This window comes from Melanotaenia boesemani, chromosome 2 (genome assembly GCF_017639745.1).
Source record: "Melanotaenia boesemani isolate fMelBoe1 chromosome 2, fMelBoe1.pri, whole genome shotgun sequence".
NCBI lineage: Eukaryota > Metazoa > Chordata > Actinopteri > Atheriniformes > Melanotaeniidae > Melanotaenia > Melanotaenia boesemani.
In genome coordinates, this window is record NC_055683.1 from 28,801,923 (window position 1) to 28,820,393 (window position 18,471).

Genomic DNA, 18,471 nt, shown 5'->3' on the forward strand with positions numbered 1-18,471 from the left:
TAAATTTTTCACATCGTGCTAGTACAGTAGCGGTGAAACATATAGACCTACAGGAGCAGCTACGCCTTCTCAGCTGTGTCTGCTGTAAAAAAAATTTTGTTGTTGAGGAACGGCTGAACCGCGATGCGGCGACTCATCATATTTAGCTTACTAACCTTGAGCCCAGGTAATACTTTTCTCTGTCGTGCTTACTAGTTAACTTGTGCAGGTAAAGACACATTTTTTGCGTTTACATTGTTAGCGTGTTGCGTCGTGTGTATTTAATAGTTGCGTCGTGTGTATTTAATAGAGCCTACGCCCATTGTTTTATTTTTTTCCCCGCTTAGCAGACATATTGGTGGAGCTACTTTTGTCAGCAACAGATTAAACATTTAATCACAATTTGTGTAAATCATTCACTGCAGTTTGCGTAACGCTGAAATTGTTAATTTAACTTTTATGTAAAAAATAAATTTGCTTTAACATATTGCAGGATTAGAAGTAAGGTTGGTCCACGCAATAAGACAAGATGAGATAAGATAAGATAAGCGAGCAGAAGAGTACTACATGGTTTCCAAAAAGGTTTTAAACTAAAGAATGAAGAAGAATAAGTATATCATAATTTGATCTATACTTTGCAATTACTCATTTTTCCTCAGCGATAAACAGGGAAAAAACATGTCATATCTATATTTTATTGAACATTTATGTTTTATATATAAGAAAATAACAATGCATTGAAGTTTCTTTTTAAATAGACTTAAAATTAAAATCAAAAACAGAAAATGACTAATAAACAAAAAGCAATTCTGTATATACGTAGAATTAATATATTGTATGTGAAAAAATGTTGCATGTTTTAAAATTAATTTTATACAGGTTTCAAATGTGTGTGCATCACCCTTTTTTCCTTTAATATGTTTCTGTTAAAAAAAAAAAAAAAAGGTCTTCACAGAAACTGAGGACACATGTGTGATAGCTGTAGTTTTGAAAGTGAACAATTTTCCCAGTCTTACCTGATGTAAAGTTTTACCTGTCCTGGAGGTGGGGAGGGACAGTGCCCTTGTAAATGGTGTGGATGTGGGATGCACGAGTGATCATTACATGTATGTTTGGGAAGGTGAATGTATGTATGAGTGTTGTGTGTGTGTATGTATGAAATATTATTATTATTATTGTTATTATTATTTTTTTTATTATTATTATTATTATTGTTGTTGTTGTTGTTGTTGTTGTTATTAGTAGTAGTAGTAGTAGTACTCCCCACTCTCCGGCGTGTGGTGTGTGGGAGCTGTGGGCTCCCAGCTGCTATCACTGCTCTGGGCTTGATGGGCTTTGTTTTGCTGCAAACAAGTGGAACAAACTGCGAGTGGAGATGAAACTTCATCTCACTTTTAAATCCAAGTTAAAAACATTTATTTTTTTCATGCACCTATGCATGAAGTCTGCACGGTAACTTTTTAACTTATCTTGCTTTTAATCATTTTTATATAATTCATTATTTTGTTGTGATTTTTGCTATTAGTTGCTGTTTTTTTTTTTTACTACTTTTAATGTACCATCTGTAATTCTTTTAATGCTTTATGTAAAACACTTTAAATTGTCTTGTACATGAAATCAACTTGCCTTGCCTTCAAAACATGTCTTAAAAATGAACCTTTTAATACGATGCACTTATATTTTTGTAAATCCCCAAATCCTTTGCAGTATAACTTTAGATACACTGCTTTTATATTTTTGTTGACTAAATAGTCTTCCAGAGTAGTTACTTTCTTCCCAGTATTTTATCTTTATTTTGATGACTCGGCCACTCTGGGTTGCTCTTTGCACATCATGTCATGTTATGTTAAATTTTAAAATGTCTGCCAGTTTATTTATTTATTTTGTGGTTGTTTGATTTTTTTTAATATTATTATTTTTGTAACCATTATACATACTAACTTAAAGGTATGTCTCTGTATTCTTTCAGGATTGTTTGCGAGTGCCTGTGAAATTGAAATTAGCCCCCCGAGTATTGTGGTGAGATTTGGAGATTCCTTGTTAGCCAACTGCAGCTTGCCATCATGCAAGGTGAACGGAATTGGCTGGGAGTCTTCATTTGGGGGAATAGGATTACAAACAGGGGTCTCTTCGTTGCCCTTGAAAATTGAAAAAGTGGAAGCCTGGGAAATAGAACCACAGTGTTATGTTAATACACTAGACCCTCGCACTGGTACATCAGCCCAGCTCATTGAAGACCTAAAAGTCACTGTTTACCGTAAGTAGCTCTATATGTAAACTTCAGTCATGTTAAAATTTTCATAATTTAATACTAATGATGTTCTCTCTCGCCATCCCCACAATCCCCCACTTTTTCTGCAGAAATGCCAGACAGTGTGTTCATGTCTCAGGCTTCAAGTAAAATGGTGGAGGGTCAACAGTATCTCATTGAGTGTCGCATTAACAATGTTGCACCAGTGAGCAATCTCTCCATGTTTTGGCACAAAGGAAATGAGATATTCCACAAAGAGACATTTAAGGAGTCCAGTTCAAGTCCACACAATGTTTCATCTAATTACAGACTGACTGCCCACAGAGATGACAATGAAAATCAAATCTGGTGTGAAGCAAAGCTAAACTTATGGCCATATGGACAAGGTCCTCCCCCGATGAAATCAGAGTTGCGTAGAATGACTGTACTCTGTGAGTTTTAACACTTTCTTAATTTAACCATCAAAATTTGACAAATAAGTATGTGACTATTGGCTTTTCTCTGTTTAATTACTTGATATCTTTCTCTGTTTGTGTATTAACAAAAGACCCACCAACCTTCATGAAGTCTGCAAACGAGACAGTGGAAGTTGCTGCTGGTGGGAACGTAACTTTAAACTGCACAGCGACTGCGAACCCCATGCCAGTTTATAAATGGCATTTCTCAGACGCCACACAAGAGGAGGTCAACAAGCAACAAATGAATGAGCCCATTTTGACTTTGTCTTTTCATCTTCAAGGAAACTACAGCTGCACAGCCTCTAATTCGCAGGGCAGCACTAGCAAATATTTCACAGTCATCGAAACTGAAGGTAAGACTTCATTAAGTTTCTCATCCTGTTTTACCGTTATTATCTGTAACTTTTCATGCCGTTGTTATCCATCAGGCGGTCACCCTGGGACCACTTTTGTGGATTTTAATGGCTGCTCTCTTGTTTGTAATCTTGATGCGTAGTTTATCAAAAACAGAAAATTATCTGTGGCGAGACAAGTTAAATGAGTGTAACAGAAATTCCCATCTTCCACAGGGGATCGAACAGCCTTCATAGCCATAGTGACATCACTCGTGCTCGTTGGAGTCCTGCTCGTCATTGGTGGTCTATACTTTGTGAAACAGGATGGAACATTTTCTTTCAAAGGACGGGGTCCCTCAGAAGTTATATGAAGCAGACATTTTTTTAATGAGTATTTGCATGGCTTTGTTGTTGAAATTGTGTTTTCATTTACATGACTTTAACTGTGAGGGGGGGGCTTTGTCTGTGCTTCATTCTCGGTTGGTGTTTGTCTGGTCCTGCCTGGCTGATTAAATCACCACCAATCAAATGTTGTATTAACAAGCACTACTTTAACTACATGGAGAGGGTGTTTGAATGCACTGTAGAACTTTTAAAGAAGCAACAGGCCAACAATCAGACCTACTTTTAAATAATGACTCACTCTCTTTAAATGTTGATGGGACGCTGGCTACTTTCCTTTTATGGTGGGCTTCTCCTTTCAGCTACTTTCTGTTTCACTTTCACTCTGACTTAGAGTTATATAATCTTGGACATCATCAGAACAGAACATTCTCTATTTTCAAGCTGTACTTACCCCTGTAAAATCTTTGTCACACATTTACACATATACAAAGCTGACCACAGACTGGATACAGGAGTGCATGTAAACACACACACACACACACACATTCAAATCAGTATTGAATGCTGAGACATTGGCACCAAACTCTGCTGCTCTACTGAGCATTAAAGCTTCTACACTGTCAGAGAAAGGATTGAGAAGGAGTACATTTCTGTCCCCATGGTACAATTAGGACTTGTGTACCCTCTTGGACACATAACTGGACATGTGTACCTCTGTGAAGGCCTGAAAGGTACAAGTATGTCTCCAGGTAGTAAATGGTGAATATATATATATATATATATATTGCTTCTTCTGATGTTAGAGTATATCATCAGGAGACAGTCTGTGTTGGGGGAAAAGGGAAAACATACATGGTTAAAGCTCATCTTACAAATTAAAGCTTTACATTTCCCTTAGCAGTTGCCAAAGATTTCCATAAAAGGTACGACACTATGGTATGAGATTATGAAACTTTTTTTTTTTTTTTTACTTGTTTGACATTATCTTCCTTTATTTTGGGCTGGCTGTAGCTTGGAAGGAAAAGAGATTGTCTGCCATTTAAGGGGTTAGTGGTTTAAGTCCATTTTTCCCCAGACCACATGTCAAAATACCCTTTAGCCAGACACAGAACTCCATGTTGCCTCTGATGCCTTCACAGGCACGTGAATGTGTGTGATGGAAAAGAAGGCATTATCTTCGTTTTGGCTTGTGATTTTCTACTTTTAAATCAGAGTATAGCACAACTTCTAAGGATACAAAATTGCACAAACTACAAGAGCACAAATAAGTAGGCTACCCACTGCTGATGTTGAAGGTACCACACCAGTAACGACCTTTTGTACCCTTGTAGTTACAGTTAGACACTTGTTTTTTTAGAGTGTAGCTCATATTTATCTTTTTATTTGCAGATCAGATCATCTTACTGTAAAAAACCTGTATCAGTAGTATCTTATACAGCCTTTGCATACATAATGTTCATTAATCTCAGCTAAAACCCAGGAATATTTCTTGGTGTTGCTGAGATTTTTTTGTGTTTAACATGTCCATTAGACTCATCTAGGTTTTTGTCGTTTACCTCTTGTTGATAAAACTGTGTTCTAAAATAATTATTTGTTGGAAGTTTCTAAGATCAGCATCACATGATGGTGTTGCAGCTGCAGCTTTTGAGATCTTCAGTCGCCACACCAGCAGATGATCGCTTTTCCAAGTCTTCACATATGTAATGGTTTTATTCTCAGGTAATACACCTTACCTAAGACTTTGGGATGAGCTCTTGAATCAAACATTATGCTATATGTACAACATTACACAGCTTTGAGAAAGTTTCTTTTTTGGGGGTGGCGGGCTACTTTTTATATGCATCTTTACATGATGATGATGGATAATGCAATGGTACAAGTAATCAGCTTTAACTTCTTTGTACACATAATCCTAATTTTGAGGCACAATTGAGTTGTCTTTGTCATGCCTTAACCATTCATAATGCTTGTATTGCATTTTAATGAAACTCTTCAGTACAGCTGCCGTAATTGCTCAACACTGTGCTGAAAACAATGTTATTTTTTCAGTGATGTTTGTAAGTCTTTCCATGTTTTGTAAAATTATTAAGTAATTTGACATTTGTTTGTGATGCTGTACCTGTTAAATGTTGAACCTTTTCTGCACTTATTAGTGACTGAACATGCCATGTTGTGTCCAGACCTTTCTATGATGAAACAGTCGATTGCTATTTTGAACCTACCTGACTTTAAATAGTCTTTAGGCATAAGTGAAAACCTTGCTTGAAAAATAATTTTTACATATTGCATAAGTTGAATTAAGTGTAAAGACAGACACCTGATTGCTGTAGGTCATGTTAAAGAGAGTGTCAATTAAAATGTTAATGTGTTTATCCATCTTCTGTCTCAGTGACCTCCTTAGACAGAATACTGATTGAGGTGAAGTCAAACCAGTGTCTGTACCCCTGCCACCATTTGTCAATGCCCTGGCCCTCTTTTTCCGTCTCTTTCAGACCTGCTTACATTATACAGTGCTGAGACTGCCATACTAATTAGCTTTTCACAAAGTGAATGTAAAAGACTGTTATCCTGCCTACGGTTGCCAATATAAAACCCAGTTTTTGTGTTTAGCTTATGTCATTCCCACCAAAGATTTTTACCCTGAAGTAGGCCAACTGTTTGTTTATGCTTTGTCTGTGTTGCCATAACAACCTGGCAGACGGAATACTGCACAATTAGTCATAGATATAAAAGATAAAGATTTTAATATAGAGAACTTGTTGAGGCATATTTAAAGCTGCAAGTTAAGACAGCATGTCATAAAAGCTGTGCCTTGAAATTCCCAGCTGTCCTCTCCATAAATACACCAGAAAGCATCTGATTACTTTCTCTCTTGGCTGATGTGCTGTGTAGCATTCTAGTCACAGTGTGAGTCTTACAAGCTACATGCTGCACAAGACCAGAACTCCTGCCTGCTGAGATTTCACAAAGCATAGAGGACAGAAACAGGAGACAAGCATGCAAAAGGAACTATAAAAACAAGCTTTTTTGCCAAGTTAGTTATGATTTAACTCCAAAATACAGAATAAAATCAGTGGTTTGATCAGTGGAACAATGGCCACACCTACGGTTGGAATGTAGCTGTAATAAAAGTATTTTAATCAAGATTAGATTTCATCTCCAAACTTCAAGAATTTTAAGTACCTCATGTTACAGAGGAAAAGACTTTGGACTATAGAAATGTTTTTGCTATAGATCTTTTTAGTGCAAAGTAAAGCAGTGTGTTTGACAAATGCCTGCCACTTGTTAAATTTCCCACTTTACCCCCTCCTGTCCCCCAAAGTCAGCTGGGAGGGAACTATGCTTTGTTCCAACATAGTTCCCTGCAGAGTTGCCAAGGTTGTTGAAGTTGGAATTTTCAGTCTCTCGAAGGCTCCTTGTAGAAAATAACATGGGAAAATACTTTCTATCATGGACTCTCATGTTTTGCATGCTTTGTTCAGGTAAGTTGTGATGGGAAATGTTTGTTTTTTTGTTTGTTTGGGTTGTAGATGATGTTTGTTGCAGTAAAATAGATCCAATATATATGTGGCAAATAAATATGTTGACAAAGTGTAAACAAACTGAAGATAGTTCACAGAATTACAGAAATTAACATAGTATATGGATTATAGCTCTAATAACCTATTGTGATGTTTTTAAATGCTTGAAATATTGAGTCAATTTTAGGTTACCTGACATGCATTACTTGTAATTAAAACTATAGTTGTTTTTTTTTGTTGTTGTTGTTTGTTTTTTTTTTTTGTTTTGTTTTTTTTGTAACAGGGTTGCATCATAGATACTACATTTATGCAGTGAATATGAAAGTGAAAGGTGGTGTTGATGCCACCGGCTATAATAATGACTATGATTGTGTGTCAGTGTCAGGTGAAGGTTGCTCACTAATCCTCAAGCCCTCCAGGGTTGTGGTAAGCTTTGGGGAGTCGGTGTCAGTCAGCTGTGAAGCTGCACGCCCGGTTCATGTACTGGGCTGGGAATCGGCCATCAGTGCTACACATACGCAGGAGGACCGGTCTGTCCAGTGGAAGGTTGACAGTCTTATTGACTGGATAGAGGAGCCTATCTGCTATGGGGTGTTTTTCACAGCTCCCAGACAGTGTGAAGAGAAGCTCAATCTTGTCCTCTACAGTGAGTGTCCTAACTAAAACCTGCTTTTAAATTGATTAATTAATCTATTTGACTGAGCCAAACTCTGTGTATTATTCATCTAGAAACTCCAGACAGCGTCTCCATAAAGCAGGTGAACCACACTGGACCCATGGTGGAAGGAAAAGAGTACCAGCTCCTCTGTGAGGTCCAGAATATTGCTCCTGTTCAGTATCTCACCCTGAGGTGGTACAGAGGGCAAACTGAAGTTTATAACCACTCTTTCTCTGACCTCACTTCCTCCTCACCTGTCCAAGTGTCTTCTATCCTTGTCATCACCCCAACAAAAGCTGAGAATGGAGCAGAATATAAGTGCGTAGCAGAGCTTGAGCTTGGACCAGAGGGACCACAACCACCGCCTACTGTTGCCTCAGAGCTTCTAACATCATCTGTGTATTGTGAGTTCTATAGCTATTCAGACTCTTAAAAGAAGTTATCATATATGTCTTAGACAGTAAAGGGTGATTTCTGTGTTTTTCCCTTTCCCCTCTAGTTCCACCAACATTCCTCAGTCCTGAAACAGAGGTTTTGGAATTAATATTAGGTGAAGAAATCACCTTAAACTGCACTGCCACAGGAAACCCTGCACCTGTATATAGCTGGGAATCCTCACATCCCATACAAGACAAGATGGAGGATGAAGCAGTTGTTACTTCTTCCTTGCTGCTTCCAGGGACCTACACCTGCACTGCCTCCAATATGCTGGAAAAGAAGAGCAAGCAGTTTGTTGTCAAAGCAAAGACCAAAGGTTAGGGTTCTATACTCTGAAGTGCTGTACATGCAAGTTGTCTCCACGTAACTATATCTTAATCTGTTTTTTTTTTTACTTTTACTTAGGTGTTTGAGGCACGCTATCTTGAGACGAATCAGATCACTGCATACAGCCTATGACACTGGGATTATTCCACCAAGCAGATGTTACTGTTGCTGCTTGGGAGGCAGAAATGATGTTCATGATTCAGTGGATGTATATGAGGAGCCTATTATCATCCAGAGTTAGATCTCATAGAGAAAAAGACCTGAACATACTGCCATTTAATGTATCAGTGTTGGTGTAGCATGTAGTTCATGTTTTATGCTTTCCATGTGATATTCTTTGTCTAATTTATATTTTGGTAGACTCATTTTCCCACTAATAAAAGGAGATCTTGTAACATTCCAAAAGTATAGATTATCTTGATATTTCAATGACTAGCAGGAAGTTGTTATTGTAAATATTATGTTTCTTAATGTTCTTTATCAATAAAAATTAAATGGAGAAAAAACTTTCTAGTTATTGATATTATACTTGTGCTTTTGATATGATTATTTGATCCAACTTCTGTTGTAATTATGTTTTGAACAAAAATGAAACTTTTTTAGCAGGTTGGCCATATATTCAATCTTCTGTTAAAATAGATGCACAAATCCTGCAGTGGTGAAATTAAGGTGAAACAGTAAAGCAGTCTATCACAGTGCCATTACGTATACGGTTTTCTATCATAGTGTGTCACACCACAAGATGTCGCTGTTGCCCAGAGATGATTCGTTATCTATGTGTCACGTGACCAAAACAATTCCTCGCATCAGGAAGTGGCGGTAGTGGCTAACATTAGCTAACGACCTTCCCTTGTAGAGTTTAGTCTGGTAATTTAAGGACCACCAACCTTCTACCCACAAAGTTTGTCCTTTGTGATTGTATGCGTTTGATTATTACAAGCGACAAGATTCTTTAAATGTGCTGTCTGGTTGTTCGCTTTCAGATATGCCACAGAAAGATCCGTGTCAAAAGCAAGCATGCGCCATTCAAAAGTGCTTACAAGGTACACTGAATGTTGTATTGTGTTAAATAAACCCCATTGGAAACTTCTGTCTAAATGTCGGTCGTCCTCTTGCAGAAAACAAGTATGCGGAGAGGATGTGCGTAGATGTTATCCGGGACATGCGGCGGTGTTGTGAGGTTCAGGGTGGAAACTCCATCTGCTGCTCCGGTTTTAAAGACCCCAAATCGACGGAAAACAAGAGTAGCACATAGCTGACAACACGTGAAATGTATTGTATGGAAGTGATGGTAGACAGCAACATTGCATCAATGTATTATTCTGGATTTTTTTTTTTTTTTTTTGTAATCCACATATTTGGGAGCATGTTACTGTTATTCATACGTATCAGCATAATTGAGGAAATGCTGGTTTCAGTACGATGTTCTTGGATATTTTAGAGTGGTGTTGCTGCTTTGCTGGACTAGGTGAAATCATTGAGTCCTCATTTGAATATAAGAAATGGAAATAATTGGGAAATAAATGCCTCATGATATAAGTTCTATTAAATGAACATATGTAGAACAATAAAATGAAAACTGTCTTTTTTTTAAATAAATAAGTAAAGCCTTTGGTTTACTATTTTTCTGTGATTTATTTATTTTAATAGTTATTTAAAAGATTTGTTTCTTATGAATTTTTTTTTCTACATTGAATTATTTAAGAAGGAATCAAACATTACATTAACTATATTGCCAATATGAATGTGGACAGGTCTGTCTCATTTTAGACTTTATTGTCATTGCATAAAGTTATAAACATAATGCGCCCTTGGGGTTAAATGTAACTCACAGTAGTCAGGTTGAACTGAAATATTCACGTCACTTTATAAACCGTTGTCAAGTCTGAAGTACTTGTTGGTGCATGTCAGCAATGAGCAAATGAGACAGGCCTATTACAGATGGATGATGTTAGTGCTGCACACTCATGAGGAAAGATGAACAGATTACATCTTGGCTGTGATTGCCTGACTCTCCTGGTAGTATCTGTCAAGGCTAGACAAAGCTGCACTCTCAAGTCATAATACAAGATGGTGACTTTACAACTCCCAGCACCGCTCCACACATTTGAAACCTTTCCAGCTATGCCATCTGGGTCAAAGAAAATGACTGGTGAGCTTTTGATATCAAGTACTGTATGCAAATATTGCTTTGTGTGATCCCATGACTGTAAATTAATTAAATATACTTTCTTGTAATATTCAAGCTGATCCTTTTTTTAAAAAATAATTATTTGTCTTTGTTAATCTACCCAAGATTTTCAATTAAGATTATCACCAGCCATCTGAAGAGCATGCCAGGCCAATTTTTTATTTAAACAGTATGAAACAAAGATTTTCATCATCTAATTAAATACATCAGTGTTTAAAAAGGAGTGGGAAGAAATCTAAGCTTACTGAATCCCACCCCATCTCCCTGTGTCATTGTCTTTTCCTTTCATGTATCCTGCATTTTCTAGATGTGTAAAAAAAAAAAAAAAAAAAACTAGAACAATAACATCAATTATAAATATTATTACCATCATTCTCTTTGTTCCATAGCAGACAAGACGAATCACAGATTTCACAAATAACATAAACATAACAGCCAAAGAAGGAGCAATAAGACTAGTAATAACAATTATGACCATGAACATGAACATCAATAATAATAATACTTATACTACTACTACTACTAATAATAATAATAATAATGGACAGTACAAACAACGATGCCATTCAAAATCTCTGTTTAGCCCTGTACCCTGTGAATATACACTCTTTAAATTTATTCTTACATTGTTTTAACCCGTCACCATACTGACCATACTTTTTGTTTATTTTAAACATATTGAATTTTTAATCAGTTTCTGTTTGTTTACAGATTTAAAACATATAACATAAAATAATTTTACAGCCCAGTTGAGCTACCTGGCCATCCACCATATCATGATATAATATGAAGTAATATTTTTAAATATATTGCTGTAAATTCAGATACTCTTGAAGTGGGCTGCACAGACTGCATGCATGCTTTGGCTCACTTTCTTTCTTCTTTTTTTTTTCATCCAGCAAAGTTTTGGCTTTCACACATGTGTATTCAGTTCAGTTCAGTTTTGCCATTTTTTCTTCTTTTAACAAAATAAGCATTGACAGCGTTCATATTGCACATACAAACTGATCAAATTTAACATGTCATTCAATAAACCCTAATAAAACAATAGACAAGTAAATGATGGAATAACAAAAATTATATATATATAAAAAAAAAAAAACTTGGCAACAACTTGAAAATTCAATATAACCTAATTATTATATGGTATGCTCCATATAATATCCATTATATCCTAACTGTACAGAAGAAACTTGTAATTAACATAAAACAAGTAACTACAAAAAGCTGACTCATATATTAATATTAATATATTAATATATATTTCTGGAATGTGATTATCTACATACAAGTTTTATTCAAATTATTCTTAACTTTGAAGCTTGAAATTCTCAAAGCAATACCATAGCAATGACCAATCTGAACATAAACTAAAAATGTTTTTAAAATAGAAAGTTCATAATGAAAACGCTATAAGGCAATTACATGAACATTAAAAATAATCTTTAAAAAAATCAGAGAAACACATATTCAATCCTTTTCGATTTAAGAAGCTCAGTTCAATATACTTTAAAGACAAAGTGTGAAAACTGTCATTCAGAATAATTATACCTGTGAAAAACAAGCTTGACTACTCTGACAACCTCCTGTTTTTGCAGTTCTATCTTCCGGCGCCGTATGTCCACGTGACAATGTAACGTGGTGACGTCAACGGAAACTTACAGGAGTGATTCTTTCTAGAATTCTGTAGCAGTAACTTGTTAGCTCGCCTTGAGGGGGTTCAGTTGAGTTTATTTTGGTCAGGTTTTGGCCACCGCTGCTCTGAACATAAAAACATATTTCTACGACCTGTAGCGTGCACGGGGTGTATGTTCCTTAAATAAACCTTCTTGTTAGCTTCGTTTAGCTCATTAATTTAGCCAATTCTCATTCCAAGCTAACGCCATTAGCATTGGGTTCTTGTTGGCAGGATGTCTAGAATCGATTACAGCGTGTGGGACCACATTGAGGTGTCAGATGATGAAGACGATACCCACCCAAACATCGACACACCCAGCCTCTTCAGATGGAGACATCAGGTACAGTTTTAAGACTTACGATTAAGATGGCGATGTTTAGAGTTTGTGAGATTGATGTGCATTACTCTTGTTAGCTTTCTTCCTTATCTTATATTTGGTGTTGTATGAATATTTTTTTCATCCATACTTAAAATAAGCTAAAATGTTCGGTTCACTTTTGACTTATTCCCAGTACTAATTACACAAATGACCGGGGAATATGAATGTCTAACAGACTAAAACTTTTGCACCTGTAGTTTTGACGTATGTCATATTTCCATCTTAGGCACGTGTGGAGCGAATGGAAGAATTTCATCAAAAGGGTGACGAGCTAAATAAAGGACACTCTGAATGTCGACGGAAGCTGGCTGAGACACAGAAAAAGGTGCAAGAGTTGTCCATTGCATCATCAGATGATGTCAAAGCAGAGCTGAGCAAAGTCCAGGCTGAAGAAAAGAAACTGAAAAAAGAGGAGAGGGAATGGGAGAAGAAGGTGGATGAGCACAACCGAGAGGAAAAGAAGATGCCATGGAATGTCGACACACTCAGCAAAGATGGTTTCAGCAAGGTGATGAAGACCTAGCAGGCTACCACTGTTCTACAGAAGATTCAGGAAATCTGATGTTACTATGTTCACTGTTGCAAACCAAAACTGTCAGACAATTCCTTAAAGAGAACTAAATTTGGTATTTGGTTTGTTTATGCACCATACCACCTGCATGGTTTGTCCTAGTACTTGGTAGTACATTTCACTTTCTATCTGTAAGGTCTGTATCACCTATTGTTATATTTTTTTTTTTATCTCAGTTCATCTAGGTTTACAGTTTTGGCTGACATTTTTAGCCAGTATATGCTATGGCTAACCAGACATCAATGGTGATATCCACACAAAATGGGGCAGCATTCCTCATAACATGGCTTTGCAGATCCAGCATGCAACACAGTGTGGCATGTCTTTACATTTTCTATTCAGGCAACAATCTTTGTAGGCAGTTCAGGTTATAGGCTTGAACCCATTCTGGCCAGATCTCCAAGTACTACAAAAGTTGTTTCAGTGTTTTGTGGACACCAAGCAGCATATATTAAACAGGACTTGGTTAAAGTCTTGTTTCATAACAGACTGACTTATTTTTTCTTTTAATTCAGGCACCTTTTTAATTGGCATTGGATTTGATTTGTCTGTGTATGACATCCTTTCAGCTGCAGAACTTACTCTTTATTGTGTTTCCCTCAAATGTCTTCAACAGAGTATCGTTAACGTGAAACCTGAATCTTTTGAAGAGACTGAAGAGGAGAAGGAGCAAAAGCACAAAACATTTGTGGAGAAACATGAGAAGCAGATCAAACATTTTGGTAAGCATCATTAGCAACCATAGCCTTTTGTGATCGAGCTCAGAAGGAAGAGCAGTAGTCTAACTAGAAAGTAGGTGGATCGATTCCCGCTTCTCCTGGCTAAATGCTGCAAGACATTGAATCCTATGTTGCTTCCTGATGTGTCTGAATGAGTGAGATAGGTTTAAAAAAAAAAAAAAAAAACTTGGTATAAAAACAATAGAATGCTGTATTAGTATGTGTGTGTGTGATTGGGTGAATGTGACATGTAGCGTACAAGTGCTTTGAGTGGTCAACATATGACCAGAAAAGCACTATGTAAGTACAGTTCATTTCAATTATTTTTTGTTACTATTAGAAAGTACACATGCTTATTTAATATTGTCTTTTCCACAGGCATGCTGCGACGTTGGGATGACAGCCAGAAGTACCTCTCTGACAATCCTCATCTTGTATGTGAAGAAACTGCCAACTATCTTGTCATCATGTGCATTGACCTTGAAGTTGAAGAGGTAAACACAGTTTGTTACAGTTTTGTTTTTCTGCATTCATGTTTTTGTCTCATGTTCCAAACAGTATAAAATTTATCAAGCGAATAAGCAGAAATTAGTTTTTTGAGCCATAACTCGAGCATCCATTATGTTGTTCCTGTTTAAGCATTTTTTTTTACATGATAGCTCTGTTATCCAAAATTATGCTCATTATTCTAAGTATTCTTCTATCTTTTGCAGAAAAGTGCATTAATGGAGCAAGTGGCTCATCAGACCATTGTGATGCAGTTCATACTAGAATTGGCCAAAAGCCTCAAAGTGGACCCTCGTGGTTGCTTTCGTCAGTTCTTTTCCAAAATTAAGGTAATTGTCTTTTGATTTCACAAAATCTTAATTTTGTTCAACAGTTAAAGAAAAAAAAGCGTTTAGCCCTTGGTTTATTGGATGAAACGGATTAAGTTCCTTATGCTTTTAATTTCTAAACCCTAAGTTTCTGTAAAATCTTCTAGCTCCTCAGGTAAAGGTGGTGGAATTTGCCTAATAACATTTGTATTTGTGCCCTGACAGACGGCAGATCAGCAGTACCAGGAAGCTTTCAACGACGAGCTGGAGTCATTCAAAGAGCGAGTTCGGGGAAGGGCAAAGATTCGCATAGAAAAGGCCTTGAAGGAATATGAGGAAGAAGAGCGAGAGAAACGCATGGGACCGGGGGGGCTCGACCCTGTAGAAGTCTATGAAACCCTACCACCTGTGAGTTCATCTTCAAGAGAACTTGACGCCCTTTAATCATATCTTTTCAGTTCAACGTGACTTACAGAATGTGTTGAATATTTCAGGAGATGCAGAAATGCTTTGATGAGAAGGACATTCAGTTGTTGCAGGATGTCATTAGCAAAATGGACCCAACAGTAAGTTATTTAGTCAAACTATTCAAATTTTTATTAAGGAGTATAATAAGTTTTACTTTATTTGATTAAATGTCGAAATGCATTGAATCCTGGTTTAATGTTACATGTGGTTCTTTCACATGAAATAGGAGGCAAAACATCATATGAAGAGGTGCATTGACTCAGGGCTCTGGGTCCCCAACTCCAAGACAGATGATGGGGACGAAAAAGAGGAGGAAGCCACCTATGAAGAGGTTAAACAGGAGCAGGAAGACGCTAAGAAGGAATGACCAGAATTGACTCCCTGATTTATTGTTTGCAAATGTACTTACCAGCTGTAACTCCACTATATGTATGATTAGTTTGCCAATCCAGTGAAAATGCTTAGCTGAGACTTAAGATGTTGATGTTGACTTAACTACACAACTATGTTGCATTAGTTACCCCCGCTTGGACAAGAAACTTGCCTGTATGTTTCACCATCACTTTTTTTTTTTTTTTTTTTTTTTAAGAATACAGTTGTCAGCCTCTGTAGGTGTGTTTATGTTCACACACGCCTGCCTGCTTTATCTGTGTTATATTTTCATGTCTGAGATTTAAGATTTGTTTTCTTTTGTGTGTGTTTTTGTTTTTTTTTTCCTTCAATTTTCAAATTCAGTATTTTAGGTTGACTTTTAGGGCTGAAGCAGCCAAAACATTCAGATGGTTATTGCTCAGTGTGATTTTTTTTTTTTTTTTACAAACTTAACTAAAGGTTTAATTCTGTCCACTGTCTCAAGACCCTTTTTTATGTCTTAAATTATGGTTGGCAAGCATGTTCTTCAGATCATTAAGTTACAGGGAAATAATATCCCATAACAATGACAAGAAAATTATGAGTAAAAAGTTACTCCTCTTCATAAAAGGCTGCCTGTAATCGTGGTGTTTTTCACTTTTTTTTAAAAATGGCATTTGCTCCATCGAGACCCAGCTTGTGCAAAGGTGCTTTTTGAATAAATTGGAAATAGCTAAATTAAATTGCTTATTGTAGAAAGCATAACTTGTTTTCCTTGTTTGTATAAGGTTATTTGCAATGAAAGACTGGAAGTACAGGACTGAGGTCGTTGCATAGAATATACACTATAAGAAGATACACCTGCACGTGTTATACCTGAGCAAAATAACTAAAGACTGCGTCTGAATGTTGCATAACGTTGATCAGGGTGAGTGAAGGATGTGAAATAGGTGGAATGGGCAGTAACTTTTACTTGCAGTGACTTTTTAAATGAAAGTGGAAATCTTGATCAATTTCAGTCCGGCTTCCGACCTCATCACAGCACTGAAACAGCTCTGGTCAAAGTGTTAAATGACATTAGGTTGAATACTGATTCTGGTCAATGATCAGTCCTGGTTCTGTTGGATCTCAGTGCTGCGTTTGATCTCGTAGATCACAGAATCCTGTTGCACAGGCTGGAAAACTGGGTTGGATTTCTGGAGCGGTCCTTAACTGGTTCAGGTCCTATTTAGAAGGCCGGAGTTATTTTGTTACGATCGGCAGCTATGAATCCGAGCGAGTGGCCATGACTTGTGGAGTCCCCCAGGGGTCAGTCCTTGGACCTCTTCTGTTCAACTTGTATATGCTCCCTTTGGGTCAAATATTACAGAACTATAGCATTAATTATCAAAGTTATGCAGATGATACACAACTTTATGTGTCTCTGTCACCAGATGTCTGCAGTCCAATAGACTTATTGTGTCAGTGTCTGGAGCAAATAAACACCTGGATGAAGGAGAATTGTCTACAATTAAATGAAGACAAAACTGAGATTATTCTGTTTGGTAGCAAAGAGAAGAGGGTCAGCATTGACAAACACCTGGAGACTCGGGCTCTTAAAATCACAGATCAAGTTTGTAACCTTGGAGTGTTGATAGACTCAGACCTGACTTTCAGCAGCTACATCAAAGCTTCACTAAGAAGCTTTTCACCAGCTCAGAAACAAACAGAATTAAGAGTTTAGTCTCCCAGAAAGACCAAAAGAAGCTCATCCATGCATTCATCTCCAGTAGGCTGGATTACTGTAATGGTCTTTTAACAGGACTTCCTAAAAATAGCATTAAACATCTGCAGCTCATCCAAAACACTGCTGCCAGTTTTAATCAGGACTAAGAGATCTGAACACATCACATCAGTTTTTGAATCTTTACACTGGCTTCCAGTCAGTCACAGAATAGATTTTAAAACCCTTATGATTGTTTACAAATCCCAGAATGGTTTAGGCCCAGAATACATCTGTGATATGTTCAGAGAATATAAACCTAGCAGAGCTCTTAGATCCAAAGACTCTGGTCAACTAGTCCAAACCAGAGTCCAGACATTTAGCTGTTTTGCTGCGAACAAGTAGAACAAACTGCCAGTGGAGATTAAACTTTCACCAAATGTAGACATTTTTAAATCCAGGTTAAAAACATTTCTTTTCTCATGCGCCTATGCATGAAATCTGCATGGTAACTTTTTAAACTTATCTTGCTTTTAATCATTTTAATGTAGTGTATTATTTTATTGTGATTATGTGTTGATGCCTTTTACTATTTCTAAATATCTGTAATGCCTTTGTTTTATGTAAAGCACTTGAAATGAAATGTGCTATACAAATAAACTGCCTTGCCTAAAGGGATAACAGATTGCATGAAGCAGCAGCAGTTATGACAGAAAAACACAGGGTGTGGTGACATTTAACGTTAAACAAACCCCAAGCCAACTGAAACGGTTGGCCCCAAGAGTATTTGCTGAACATTTTGTATGTGATTTTGGTCTGATTGGTTGGGATTTGCCATGATAAAAAAACAGGCTATGTTATGAAATCTAATAATTGTGGTAGAAGAAATGAACATTTCTGTCACCACAGTAAATATATGGAGTGTGTTGTGTATCTGGACAGACGGCTGAATATAGGGGACGGATGGGCTGTTTTATAGCATTGTGTCAACACTACTGCCTCATTATCTATGATAAATAGATTGATAGATATGTATTTTCTTAATCCTGTGGAAGAAATTTCCAACTAGTAAAACAAAATTATAAGAGACATCAAATAATAAATATATACAGCAAGACTATGAGCAAATAATGATATGGATGCAGTGCATAGATGGGATCATCTCTCACACGTTAGATTTACTGTACAGTTATTGTAAATGGTAGGAATGTGTTTTTAACCTTTCTTTATGACAGTGGAGCTGCAGAAGTCTGAAAAAGAGCCCTGCTGTCCCTTCAGTGTGTTG

The 18,471-nt window shown here is 36.9% G+C and overlaps 4 protein-coding genes across 7 annotated transcripts; all 4 read left to right on the forward strand.

Annotated features, from left to right (window-relative positions):
- The first annotated feature begins 4 nt into the window (after positions 1 to 4).
- Positions 5 to 5,738, forward strand: LOC121632859 (intercellular adhesion molecule 2-like). Its single transcript, XM_041974626.1, has 5 exons — positions 5 to 166; positions 1,949 to 2,236; positions 2,341 to 2,661; positions 2,778 to 3,041; positions 3,258 to 5,738. Exons 1-5 carry the CDS (start codon positions 124 to 126, stop codon positions 3,392 to 3,394), a joined length of 1,053 nt encoding a protein of 350 aa, XP_041830560.1. The 5' UTR covers positions 5 to 123; the 3' UTR covers positions 3,395 to 5,738.
- A 554-nt stretch (positions 5,739 to 6,292) lies between these two features.
- On the forward strand, positions 6,293 to 8,808 carry LOC121632864 (hemicentin-1-like). Its single transcript, XM_041974639.1, has 5 exons — positions 6,293 to 6,850; positions 7,269 to 7,535; positions 7,619 to 7,951; positions 8,047 to 8,301; positions 8,391 to 8,808. Exons 1-5 carry the CDS (start codon positions 6,799 to 6,801, stop codon positions 8,396 to 8,398), a joined length of 915 nt encoding a protein of 304 aa, XP_041830573.1. The 5' UTR covers positions 6,293 to 6,798; the 3' UTR covers positions 8,399 to 8,808.
- A 292-nt stretch (positions 8,809 to 9,100) lies between these two features.
- Positions 9,101 to 10,550, forward strand: cmc4 (C-x(9)-C motif containing 4 homolog (S. cerevisiae)). 4 transcript variants are annotated; one of them, XM_041969497.1, is made up of 3 exons: positions 9,101 to 9,179; positions 9,296 to 9,355; positions 9,431 to 10,550. In XM_041969497.1, the coding sequence occupies exons 2-3, from the start codon at positions 9,298 to 9,300 to the stop codon at positions 9,565 to 9,567; spliced, it is 195 nt and encodes a 64-aa protein (XP_041825431.1). In that variant the 5' UTR covers positions 9,101 to 9,179; positions 9,296 to 9,297; the 3' UTR covers positions 9,568 to 10,550. The 4 variants fall into 4 exon arrangements, with proteins under 4 accessions (XP_041825431.1, XP_041825449.1, XP_041825440.1 ...); XM_041969515.1 differs by having other exon boundaries at positions 9,102 to 9,169; XM_041969506.1 differs by having other exon boundaries at positions 9,104 to 9,213.
- A 1,610-nt stretch (positions 10,551 to 12,160) lies between these two features.
- Positions 12,161 to 15,975, forward strand: LOC121633270 (hsp90 co-chaperone Cdc37). Its single transcript, XM_041975144.1, has 8 exons — positions 12,161 to 12,521; positions 12,787 to 13,068; positions 13,748 to 13,853; positions 14,229 to 14,344; positions 14,564 to 14,686; positions 14,891 to 15,073; positions 15,160 to 15,231; positions 15,360 to 15,975. Exons 1-8 carry the CDS (start codon positions 12,414 to 12,416, stop codon positions 15,498 to 15,500), a joined length of 1,131 nt encoding a protein of 376 aa, XP_041831078.1. The 5' UTR covers positions 12,161 to 12,413; the 3' UTR covers positions 15,501 to 15,975.
- The last annotated feature ends 2,496 nt before the right edge of the window (positions 15,976 to 18,471 follow it).